This window comes from Lycium ferocissimum, chromosome 2, assembly GCF_029784015.1.
Source record: "Lycium ferocissimum isolate CSIRO_LF1 chromosome 2, AGI_CSIRO_Lferr_CH_V1, whole genome shotgun sequence".
Lineage (NCBI taxonomy): Eukaryota > Viridiplantae > Streptophyta > Magnoliopsida > Solanales > Solanaceae > Lycium > Lycium ferocissimum.
The window spans coordinates 58102007-58114347 of record NC_081343.1 but is presented as its reverse complement, the minus strand read 5'-3'; the positions used below and the strand labels follow the sequence as shown (position 1 = coordinate 58114347).

The 12341-nt window shown below is 31.7% G+C and overlaps 1 protein-coding gene and 1 long non-coding RNA gene across 4 annotated transcripts; one reads left to right on the top strand and one right to left on the bottom strand.

The window, feature by feature from the left end:
- Positions 1-989: 989 nt before the first annotated feature.
- LOC132046300 (gibberellin 2-beta-dioxygenase 8) lies at positions 990-11290 on the bottom strand. 3 transcript variants are annotated; one of them, XM_059436884.1, is made up of 5 exons: positions 11183-11286; positions 10775-10876; positions 8292-8755; positions 2307-2628; positions 990-1418 (listed from the first exon to the last, which is right to left on the bottom strand). In XM_059436884.1, exons 2-5 carry the CDS (start codon positions 10811-10813, stop codon positions 1179-1181), a joined length of 1065 nt encoding a protein of 354 aa, XP_059292867.1. In that variant the 5' UTR covers positions 10814-10876; positions 11183-11286; the 3' UTR covers positions 990-1178. The 3 variants fall into 3 exon arrangements, with proteins under 3 accessions (XP_059292867.1, XP_059292866.1, XP_059292869.1); XM_059436883.1 differs by lacking the exon at positions 11183-11286 and adding an exon at positions 11022-11172; XM_059436886.1 differs by lacking the exon at positions 10775-10876 and having other exon boundaries at positions 11183-11290.
- LOC132046301 (uncharacterized) lies at positions 8260-9813 on the top strand. The gene is made up of 2 exons (XR_009412683.1): positions 8260-8398; positions 9540-9813. It is a non-coding gene; the product is annotated as an uncharacterized LOC132046301 (long non-coding RNA).
- Positions 11291-12341: the final 1051 nt, after the last annotated feature.

Here is a 12341-nt window from a genome sequence, read left to right as displayed (position 1 = left end):
ATACTTATTAGTTCTATCATCATTCTACACATGTTCTTAAATTGTTTATAAGTATTGATGAATTGGCAAATTTATTATGTATTGTCCAATTTTTCAAGTTTATTACATTTCTCAATATTATTCTCTTGATTCCAAACCTTCCTCCATCAATTTGGTAAATTACCTGTCATATTAATTATAAAGTCGATGAAAGAACTCGTGCTAAGTCCAGCTTCTTAAAAGAATTAAGTGGTGGAGGCAAAACGGGGATATCTGAAGAAGAAAATTACAATAACTTCATTAACGACATCAGTTGTTTTTCTTCTTTTTATCCTAGTTTCTACCTTGTCCTTGTCTAGATGGTTAAGATTTTACGAGTCAATATGGAGGAGGGAGAAAAAGGAGAAAAGAAGCGTGAAGATGGAAAGTTTGCCACTAAATTTGTATTTAACTTTTGAAAATTGGGATAAATAATTAAATACTTGGCTAGCAGGATTCTACACATATAGCATGAAAAATATTCTTTCCATTAATGAAGTATCAAAATTAGAGATACTTGTAAAGTATTATTAGCTCACACTCATTTGCTTACGTGGTACTGTTGGGATCGAAATAACAGGGCGTCATGCGGAAGCTTACAATTGCAAAACCTTAAACGACGATAAATCAGACGATAAAGAAAAACATACTAAAAGAGGCATAATATTCTAATACGTTCAGATCAATTGACCTACATATGAAAACTAATATAAAATCATAAAATTTATTGACAGGAAAATCTCCCCCTAATCAAAACTCTCTAAATGACTACATTGTGGATGCTATTGTGTTCTAGTTGTGGGAAGGATGTCTTCAATTTATAGATGCACAAAACTTTTCCTCCAAGACAAGGATTAGCCAAATATGGAAGAGAATTATATTTTCCTTTCAGGAAAAGTAAAAGCAATTATGGTAATACTTTGACTTTCCTTAAAGGGAAAAGTAAAACTCAAATTTGGTAAGAAAATCAGGGCAAAACCCCTAACAGGTACCACGTATAATTTATATAGGCAGTATATATAAGATATACACCTGTTCTAAATTAAAACTCAGAAAGAGAAAGATTGACTTACACATTTTTCCTATACACTATTTAAAAGGTCAAATGTGACCATAATGTATATGCATTTTTAATTTAATTACTACAAAAAATGTTGAGATTAATGAGTTGAAACAAGAAACCTAGGGAGACCTACTTTATAACCAAATTTCTTAACATCTTCTTGGACTTGTTGTCTGAATTCTCTAAAGGTAAATCTTCTATAAACAGAAGGCTCAAAACAACTCCGTATTTCTGTGTCATATGATGGGCATAAGAAAAATGCAGTTGAGAATCTCTCTTTTGCTTTGTTTGTAACAACCCTGTGCTCAACACTTTTATAAACACCATTGCTCCAAGCCTGCATCATCAAACATTACTTCATTAAGAGTGCATATTTTACGGAAGGATTTAAGTTATATACACTGAGGATATAATAATTTGTATATTACTACTGTAATTTAACTTGTTATAGGAGTATATAACAAGTTATTTACCATTTATTCTAAGTTGCCAATCGATATTTATTAAAAGGGTGTTTGGATAAATATATAAGCTGATCAAATTAGCTTAAGTACTTTTTGGCTTATCTACGCGTATGGTAATATCAAAAGTAGCCAAAAGCCATAAATTGGTCACCTCTAACTTCTGATTTTACAACTTATAAGCACTTCTGATTTAACCAAAATTTTATAATTTTATAGCTAATATCTTTTGTAATCTTTGAAAGACTCTACCTAAAACATATCTTAATTGTCTCTCTACTCTAATTTCATTTTTCACCCTTTTACATATAATAATTGTTTGATTTATATTTTTTGTAAATAAATTTAAGTACATTTCAGTCATTTTAACATAAAAAAAGTGTATAAGTTATCAACACCTTTTTACCAAACACCGAAACTGCTTATTATCCGTTTCATCACTTCTATCCCAATCAGCCTCAGTACCTGAAAGTTAGTACTTTTCGACATTTGATGCTTATCGGTGTACTTTTAATCAGCTAACTCAAACAAGCTCTAAATAGAGTTACATGCAATTAGTTTTTTTTCTTTTCTTAAAGTGATCTTATTATATAAATATCTTTTATACAATGTCAGTATATAGAACTTAAACTCTTTACATAATATTTGCACTTGATTTTGCGCAGAGGGATTTGCAAAATCTCAGTATGTTATAGCTTCATAAGTGAAGAAGTCAAAATGAGATAATGATGTCAAAGCATCTAATTAAGTTCATTGTTAATTACCTGAAACAAATCTCCAATGTTGATGATAAGTGCTTCAGGATTGGGCTTAACAGAGATCCATTTCCCATCTCTTACTAACTGCAATCCTCCAATCTCATCTTGGTGCAATATAGTGAGGAAGTCACTATCAGTGTGTGGCATTAATCCAAACACTTCTGGTGAAATAGGGCATGCTGGATATCTATTCATCCTAAGGTAACAAGTGCTTGGCAAACATGTTTCTCTGAAATATTTCGGCTTATATCCCATTTTCTCCGACAAAATTCTTGCTAATTTATGTGCTAATTCAGATAGTGTTGTTGCAAACTGTTCCATTGTGGAGCTGAGCTCATCCAAGAAAAAGAAAAAATTGTAAGAAAGATATAAATATATATAGAGAGAGAGACATTGATAGTGTAAGATTTTTCACATTAATATATCCATTATAGCAGCTAAGTTACTACTCCCTTCGGATCAAAAAAAGAGTCTACTTAGCCTTTTTTTTTTGAATCAAAAAAAGAGTCCACTTAGCAAATCAAGAAAGAATTAATCTTATTTTTCCATATTTGGCCCTATTAAGTGTTATATGATCAAATCCCAATGCCTATTTAATTAGGGGTAGTTTAGTCAAATTACCTATTTTTGTCTAGGAGTTAGTATTTTCTTAAGGGGTGTGTAAATGGCTAAGTGGACTCTTTTCTTGATCCGGAGGGAGCATTTTTAATCAGGTTATCAATTGATGCCTAATGTATGGATTATAGTATCTTATAAATAACTTAATTGCACATATATAATTTGTTAAGCTGTCAGTACTAAACTGACAGTGAGAACATATCACGCGCAGCTTCATACCCACGTCGAAATGTAAGAAGGTGTCTCAGGTTTTGCGACCAGGAAATATATGCACTTTGGATATGTCGCACTAAATTTAGGATCTGTTGAGTTCACACTAGACTTATCTTTATACTCCTCGATTTGATGAATTAGATTTTTCTTACCTGGAGTGGGTTATACATAAATCTTTTTATCAGCTTGACATTTAGGAAGTGGAGATTTTCCACTATACAAGAAAACTATTAGGTAGAAAGATCAAAATTGCAGAATGCTAAATAGCTAAAAGTGGTTATTAAGTAGTAGTAATATATATGGCTAGGGATTAACTAGCATGACCCAGGTCACAGAGGTAATTTTTGAATTGAAAATTGTTAAAAGTAATTAAACTCAGAAAACCCACATAACTCATATAAACAAAAATTTATCTATATTTTACCTAATTCTTTTTATTTATATAAAAAGGTTTAACCTCTGAGGACAAGCTAAGAAAGGAGAGGTTGAATTTTTCATGTTTGATCACTGAAAAATTATTATTATTCTATTAATATCTAAGCTTATCTTCTATATATGCTCAAACAATTTATTATACTTTGATCGTGGCGACTTTGAACAGCCTTTAATTTGAATGGGCCACTGGTCCTCCTTCCTTAACACAAACGTAACCTTAATGGTCTATCTGAATAAAAATACTAATGGATGAGAGAACTTACAACAATCATATGCTCATATTGGATTCTGATCCTCAATGGTTAACGTCATCACCAGGTCCAACATTATTATAGGATAAACACACCAAGAATTCTCGAAGTCGCCAGCTCCCAAATTAAAGTTTCTAAAGGTAGGAACCGACTTAAGAAACTACTGTACTAGCTGAGGATCCAAAACTAAAATGCTGTCAATTCTAAACCTAATTTTGAACACTGTTGGCAGCCAACTACTTTAACCATTATTTTTTTAATTATTATTATTTACTCCCCCGCTCATTTTTACTTGTTCACTTTAGACTTTTCACTCTATTTAAAAAATAATAAAGGAAGTATATAATTTACCAATGTATTCATATTAATTGGTGCTTATTTTTATTAAATTTGAAAAAAAATTAAGTGAGTAATTAATACTATAAGTAAAACAAAAAAAAAAAAATTATTTTTTCTTAAGATGTTAAAAGTGAAAAGTAAAAATAAAAATCTATTTTTTAAATAATAGACAAGTAAAAGTGAAAGGTGGGAATATTTTTTTATTTTTTATGTACGTAATAAGAGAAGGTGAATAATTTTATCACGTTTCTCTTAGGTTCATGCGCTGACGAAACTAGGGTTACTTTACATCAAAATTTATACTCCGCAATTAATACTCTGTACCGATGCCTCACTATTTCTTTTGATCCTTTTATTTTAAATTGATTACTCCCTCGGTTTTAATTTATCTAGCATCATTTGATTTGTGATATAATTTAAAAAAAGAAAAAAAAATTGAAATTTGTGGCCAAGAATAAACCTTAAAAATTTATGTAGCTATAAATCATTTCATTAGAGTAAAAGAAATTTCTTAAAGTTAAGTTGTTTTTAATTATAAAATGGTGACATTATTTTTTGACATACTAAAAATAAAAAAGTGACACATAAATTGGGACAGAGGAGTAATAGTTAAACAGTTTCATAAGCTTTCCTTAACCAAATAGCTTTACTTTGTAAACTTAGCCTCTCTTTTAACTGTAGTAGTAATAGTTCTTTTTTCTTAATTGAAGCACTTTAAATTCTAGCGATATTTTCCCCTAAAGATAAAGTCTCGTACTATTTAATTAAAAGAGAACACGAAGAAGCAATATGGGTAAATTTCACAACAACAACAACAAAAAATCTAGATAAAAAAATGAAGAATCAATCCAAGTGTAAGTTTGTTGACAAACGAAAAAAAAAAATCTCCAAGTTTATCGCCTTTAGATCAAACACATACTCCCTCCGTTTCAATTTATGTGAATCTATTTCTTTATTAGTTCGTGCCAAAAAGAATAACATGTTTCTTTATTTGAAAACAATTTATCTCTATGCAATGATTTATAGCCACACACAATATATGTGACTCATTTAACACCACAAGTTTAAAAGTCTTCTCTACTTTCTTAAACTCAATGCCCAGTCAAATGGGTTCACATAAATTGAAACGGAGGGAGTATTATTGTGCAAGTAGTGAAGAATATTGTGGTGCAGCGGATGAGGCTGCTGTTCTCTTAATCAGAGGTTTCAGATTCGAGCTCTGGATATTAAAAAATCCATAATAGGGAGGATTTCCCCCCGAATGGGGCCTTACGTTGCACGAATTCAGATATAATCAAGCTCTAATGCGGGTACCGAAGACCGGACCCCCCCCCCCAAAAAAAAAAAAAAAAACCTCATTCGAGATTTAAAACATCAATATTATTGGTCTGCACCCGACATCGTTGCCTGCAGCTTATGGAGGGCTTTAAGAAATTACGGAGTAATAGAAAGGGAAACGCCTAGGAGGCTAGGACTGCTCTTTTTCTTTCAGAGTCCAGAACCAAAATGACCCTAAAGAAAACCTTTTGAATCAAAATAGCCCAACAAAAAAAAAGGTGACATAAGTACTTTTACCGCAGTAAAGACTTAACCGTAACGGCGCGGTTAAGTCCTTTAACGCAGCAAAATACTGCGTTATAGAACCAATAAAAAAAAATCTATAACGCAGTAAAATACTGCATTATAGAAACAGTAAAAAAATAAAAAAAATAAAAAAAATAAAAAAAAATTGGCCAACTTTATTTTTTGCAACACTTTAATGTTTTTTTTCCATACTTTGACCAACAATTAGTCGTGTGTGAAAACTCCGAAACGTCAATATTTTATATAGAACTTGGTATTTTTTTCTGCGTACAATAATGTAGGCTCAATACATCAAGGATACGTAAACATTCGGATAGACATTTTAGGGGTTGAAAAGGTGCCCGAAGTAAGTTTTGTTTGAAAACTTTAGATTTAAGTGTTCTATTTTTATAAGGTTATTTTAGTCAACTTTATATGTCGAGAAAATTAGTCAGCTTTATTTTGAAAAATTGAAACCACAAAAGTGAAATTGACATTCACAGCTACATTGCCCCGGGATTTTTACGTTGAAATCTATTATGTATCATCATATTATAAGTAAAGAAAACTAAAAACTTCAAGCCAATTTGGGGGAAAATTGAAATTGAATAGGATAACAAGTGTTTTTTTTTTTTTTTAAATCGGCTCGGCCAAACCGCCTTGCAGCCGTTTGTCCGCGTAGATCTCGAAAAAAATACACAAGATCAAAAAAAAAATCGCGTAAAACGGACATCCTAGCGCAAAGTTATGACCATCTAAAGTTTGACCACTTTACAACTAGTTTTTCGCCCTATATTTTTTAGAATTAGATTTATATTCAAAATAAAGTTATGTCTTGATTAAAAAATAACACGCTTAAATCAAAACCTTAAAAAATAAAACACTTAAACCTAAAGTTTCCAAACAAAACTTACTTCGGGTACCTTTTCAACCCCTAAAACGACGATCCGAAGTTTATGTATCCTTGATGTATTGAGCCTACATTATAGTACGCAGAAAAAAAATCAGGTTCTATATAAAATAATGACGTTTCGGAGTCTTGATACACGACTAATCGTTGGTCAAAGTATGAAAAAAACACTAAATGTTGCAAAGAAAAGATTTATTAAACTAAGATGTTGCGATCTTTTTATGGAAAAAATCCCTAAGTGTTCCTTAAGTGTGTTATTTTTTAATGCGTAACTTTATTTCGAATATGTTGCAAAAAAAACAAAAAAAAACGCGTAAATCGGATGTCCGAGCCCAAAAAATCGCATATATTCGAAATAAAGTTATGCTTTAAAAAATAACACACTTAAATCTAAACCCTAAAAATAAAAAAATTCAAGCTAATGACAACAAGTCTTCAAAAAAAAAAAATGGACGTCTATGTATATAGAACACTTAAACCTAAAGTTTTCAAACAAAACTTACTTCGGGCACCTTTTCAACCCCTAAAATGACAATCCGAACGTTTACATATCCTTGATGTATTGAGCCTACATTATTGTACGCAGAAAAAATATCAAGTTTTATATAAAATATTGACGTTTTGGAGTCTTGACACACGACTAATCGTTGGTCAAAGTATTAAAAAAAACACTAAAGTGTTGCAAAAAATAAAGTTGGCCAAATTTTTTTTTTTTAATCGTTTCTATAACGTAAAAAGATTTTATGCGTTATAGATTTTTTTTTTATTTTTTTATCTGGCTCTATAACGCAAGATTTCATGCGTTAAAGGACTTAACCGCGCCAGCTGATTAAGTCCTTTAGCGCAAGAATTATCGCGCTTAAAGGTACCTATGTCACCTTTTTTTTTTTTTTTTGTTGGGGTATTTTGGTTCAAAATATTTTTTTTTAGGTCATTTTGGTTCCAGACTCTTTGTATCATAAGCAAAAGAAAATGAAGAATGCACACGTGTGGGTTGAACTTATAAGACTACTTTCTTTATTTCAAAAATTAATTTCGTTAATCGTTATGTTCAAGTATTCGCAGAAGTTTCAACGGCCCCTTTAAATTCAGGTGAGTAATTAATGTGTACCCCTAATCCATTTAAGTGTTTTCACTTTTTAAGGTTTTGACCATTTTAAATGACATTTTAGTAAAAATAAATTGTCCAAAAATAATTTCACTTTTGAATTTCAAAAGTATACCCTTATATGAAAGAACTACTCCCTCCGTTCACTTTTATTTGTCCACTTTTAACTTTGCACACCTCTTAAGAAATAATAAAGGAAGTGCATAATTTACCAATCTACCCATATTAATTAGTGCATATTTTTATTGAATTTGGAAAATGATTTGAAGTGAGTAAAGGGAGTAATATGAACCAATTCCATAGAAATTATATATACGGACAATATAATGCTCTTTTTAAAAAAAAAAAAAAAAAACATATAAATACCTTGTAAGTGACCTAATCCTAATGTTTTTTTTTTTAACTTTTTAGCCGTGCATCAAACTATACTCCAAACAATATTATAGATCACAATTGTACGGGAAACAGTTGTCTTTAGTTTGGTACTTGTCCTTCAATACACATATAATGCAAAAGGGAAACAAGAAAGAGAGAGACAGTTTATTGGTTAGTACCTGAGGCTGCTAAAATCTGTTGAATTGGTGATATCAGTGAGAGGTACGTGGAAAGCTTCAGACCAAGAAAGTTGTTGAAGACATGTAGCAGAAGGAGTTCCCCACCGGTAACTTCCTGCTGAGAATTTGAGATTCTTGTCATTCATTTTCTCATGGAATGGCTTCTTGAATAGCTTAATTTGCTCCATTCGCATTTTTGCTAATATATCATGTGATATTCCATGGTTCACTACTTGGAAAAAACCCCATTCTTGTGAAGCTTTGGCTATTTTCCTCTTGCATTCTTCTCTGTCTAATTCTATTCCGTTTAGTTGCTCAAGATCTATCAATGGCAACTCACATTCTTCTACAACGAAGAGTTTTTGGTATTTTATTTTTGATGACTTTCCCATTCTTATGTCGTCAAAAAGTTTCTTGTATGTCTCCTCAAAAGGAGGATCAGGCGATTCTCCCATGCTTAATTTCTGGAGAAGAAAGAAAGAATGATGTTAATTAGGAGCAAAGATTTGGGGCAAAAAGGAGTAGAGAAAGATGAACAACAAGATGGTTTGCATCCATCATCGACTAGATCTTAAGTCAAAAGACTTCGTTTTGGGGTTTTCAAAGTCCCGAATGGAATGGATCTTTTTTGCCAGCAAAGAACCTGTTCCGAATTAACAGCTTCTATAACCGGAAGTTCTAGCGAAAAGAACAAGATTTTGCTTCTCTTTGCTCTTTCTGTTCTCACTTTATTAATCTTCCCCTCGAATTTCCATTAATTAGATCTCAAGTAAAAAAGACTTCGTTTTTAGGTTTTCAAAGTCCCTAATGGAATGGATAGTTTTTGCCAAAGAAATAAACATAGAGATTCTTTTGAATAACCCCCTGTCACCAGTACAGGAGGTGAAAAGCCTCAGTGAATGACTTTTATAATGAAAAAAATAGTACTTTCTATTATAGGAAGTTCTCGTGAAGAGAACAAGATGCTACTGCCCTATCCTCGTTCTTTTCCTACTTCGTTAATATTCTTCCCCTCTAATCCACTCTTGATTAGATCTCAAGTCGAAATACTTCATTTGGGTTTCCAGAGTCCCTAATGAAATGGATCCTTTATGCCAATGAAATGAACAGTTAAACACAAAGATGCTGCTTTCCTTTTCTCTTTCTTTTCCCACCTTATTAATCTTTGCAACTTATGGTCACTAAGATAGAGGAGGAAAATAAAATTGAATACCATATTACTGAAGTTTCTGATTCAATATTTTCTAGGTGATGGTTTCAATGACCGTGGAGACAAAGAAGATGCCTGTCCTTCACGTCGGAAGGAGGACGATGAGGGAGCAGGAAATTAAACCTTGTGCAATAAGCAGCGACAAACAGGGACCCATTTAATTTGCATAAATCAAAATTAAATTAGGCATGTTTTTTAAATTGATCGTGATTAATTCAAGCATATGATATAATTGATTTACATTGTTTTTTCAAAACAACTCATGTGTATAAAACATGCTTTATTGATGATCTTGAAGTACCTATTTCAATTGCATCTTAATTCCCTATGTTTTAAAAGTTTTCCATGATGTTAACTCTGGGGAGAGAAAAGGAGTGGAAGGGAGTTAGGTAGGGGTTAATCTTTACCTCTGGATTACCTAAAAAAGTTAATGTATTAAATTGCCGCATGATTATCAATCCGAGAGGGATAGAGAGAAGAAAAGGTGGTAAAAACTTCTCTTATTCGGTCATCAACAAAAATTGGACGACTCTTGAGTAACCTAAGTGATTCGGCCCACATGATTCACAAACACAATAATCATTAATGTTGGGTGTCCAAATCAATTAGAAGTGAGAACTGAGAACCACACAATAGCCTACTAGAATATATAGTCAATAATTGTACTGATGAATCTAATTAAATTTGCGTTGTTCAATGTACATATGTAAAGTCCCCTTGAAGTGTGGTAGAGATTTAGACAGATCCATTGTCTTAAGATAAGAGGTGCAGCAAAGTACACTTAAGATATGAGGTGCAGCAAAGTACACTTAATAGTCATTTTATTTTCATTTTCAATTAAAATTGATTTGTACTATCACTCTGCCATTGGTTGATCAGTATTCCAAACCACTTACTTATTTGAAGGGAGAAAACTTTGACTATGCAATTTAAAAGAAAATTGTATAGTAGTACCAGCTTGGTCAAAGCAGTAGATTTTCATTGAACGAACTTCTTGTTAATTAAGGTTATGGTTAATGGTATATGACATATGTCATATGATCATTTCTTAGGTTAAAGCTCTCCTCCAGTCTTGCACTGAAATATGGCCAAGAAGCTACAACTTGACCAGCTTGATCTCTTTTTTTTTTTCCTTTAGTTTGTTTTAGAGAACGTTTAGTTTCATTCCTAATTAAAAGAGCCCAGGTTTTAAAGGGAAGCAAAATGAATTAAGCAGAAGTAGGTGCATCTCATGCTGAAGTTTGCAATTGACGCAATTATTCATTTTTCTTACTTGGTTTGGCTGCTGTGAGAAGTTTGTAGACTTCCCCATGATATTTCCTCAAAAGTTGCAATATGCCTTGAGCTAACCTAATGGAGTAGTATATTTAATGTCCTGTGTAACAACAGAAAAAATCCAAACAAGCATATGATCAGTGATTTTAGAAAAAAGATAGCTTTGCTAACTACTTGCATGGCAATGCAGAAAAGAGAGCCTAAAGTAAAAGAAAGTAAAATGGCATGATAACCAAAAACGGTACCTCGGACATTAAGACCACAAATGATCTAAGAATCTTCTAATAAAGAATTTCATCATCAAAGTTGTCATCACAAAAATCTCTTAAAAAATTTCACCATCTAAGTTTGTAACAGGCGAAGCAAATATAGTTCACAAAACAAAAATAAGAAGTTGGTCACGTACCAGATTAGGGAAGAGTAAGAAATCTAAGAAGAAATTGAGAAGTATAATGGAGGATATATCAGGGTCTTCTTCAAGGGTTGGTGGCTAAGTGTATCTGCTTGTTTTGCAGTCCAGAGAGATTGGAGAATTGGATACTTTTATAGTGAAAAGGAGGACCTAATTGGAAATATCAAAAGTAAAACTATTACATACAAGAAAAGAAAAGAAAAATTGAATGACAAAGGATTAAATGTAAGCATAGAACAAGAACACGCGGCTCACAATTCAATCAGAGAAATAGTTTACCTTTTTAGGCAAATGTGCGTTCTTTCCATATCTTGCCATACAACTGTAGGTTGAAAGGGTTTTAATTGGGGATCATGGGTAGGAGGGGGACAATATCCTTTTTATTTTTATTTTTATTTTTTATTTTTAACTTTTTGCTTTGCACATCACTCATACGTAACAAGACGTTACAATTATTAACATTCAAGCTACCAATAATTTCATTCGGCATAATTGAACCAATAATATCAGAAAAACCAACCTTCATTTTCTCAAGATTTTACTTATAAAGATCAATAGTATAATTTTTTTTTACAGTTAATAATATAATATAGCAAATAATTTGTCTTATTTTCAGGTTATTTTTCCAACATTTTTGTGAATGGTAACCTTTAGTTATCTTGGAAATGTGATGTGTGCTACAGGCGCGGCAAAACTAGCCCAAACCCATTTGATCCGCCTAACCTGCCCAATCTTCAATGGGTTTGGGCTAGAGTGATTTTGAAGATAGACTGATTTGAGCTTAGCCCAAGTTAACTCATCACAAATCATTAGCCCAAACCGACCCATCAATTGTCATCCATTCATAAGTATAAAAGCTACAAGATATGATCAACTTCTTTTTTAATTATTATTTAATTTTATTTTTGCAATTTTTTTTATTTTTTAAAATGTTTATTTTTAATTTTTTTTTTTAGAATTTTTTTTATTTTTATTTTTTTACTAGTAACTTTTTTTTTTATCATGAGGGTTTGTGCTTTTCCTTTTTGTTTAACCTATTTTTCGACTCACCTATATCCAACACATGTTTTCCACTCCTAGTTATGTACAAGACAGCTATAAAAATATATAAATAAGGCAAAGAAAAGAGAGGAATTTGACAAAATCACTATTC

Coding starts and splice junctions, on each gene's coding strand:
- LOC132046300 (XM_059436884.1), bottom strand. CDS start 10,813: ATGGGGAAGTCTACAAACTTCTCACAGCAGCCAAACCAA. Junction 8,756..10,774: donor TCTCACAGCAGCCAAACCAA/GTAAGAAAAATG, acceptor TTTCTTCTCCAG/AAATTAAGCATGGGAGAATC. Junction 1,419..2,306: donor ACATTGGAGATTTGTTTCAG/GTAATTAACAAT, acceptor TTGATGATGCAG/GCTTGGAGCAATGGTGTTTA.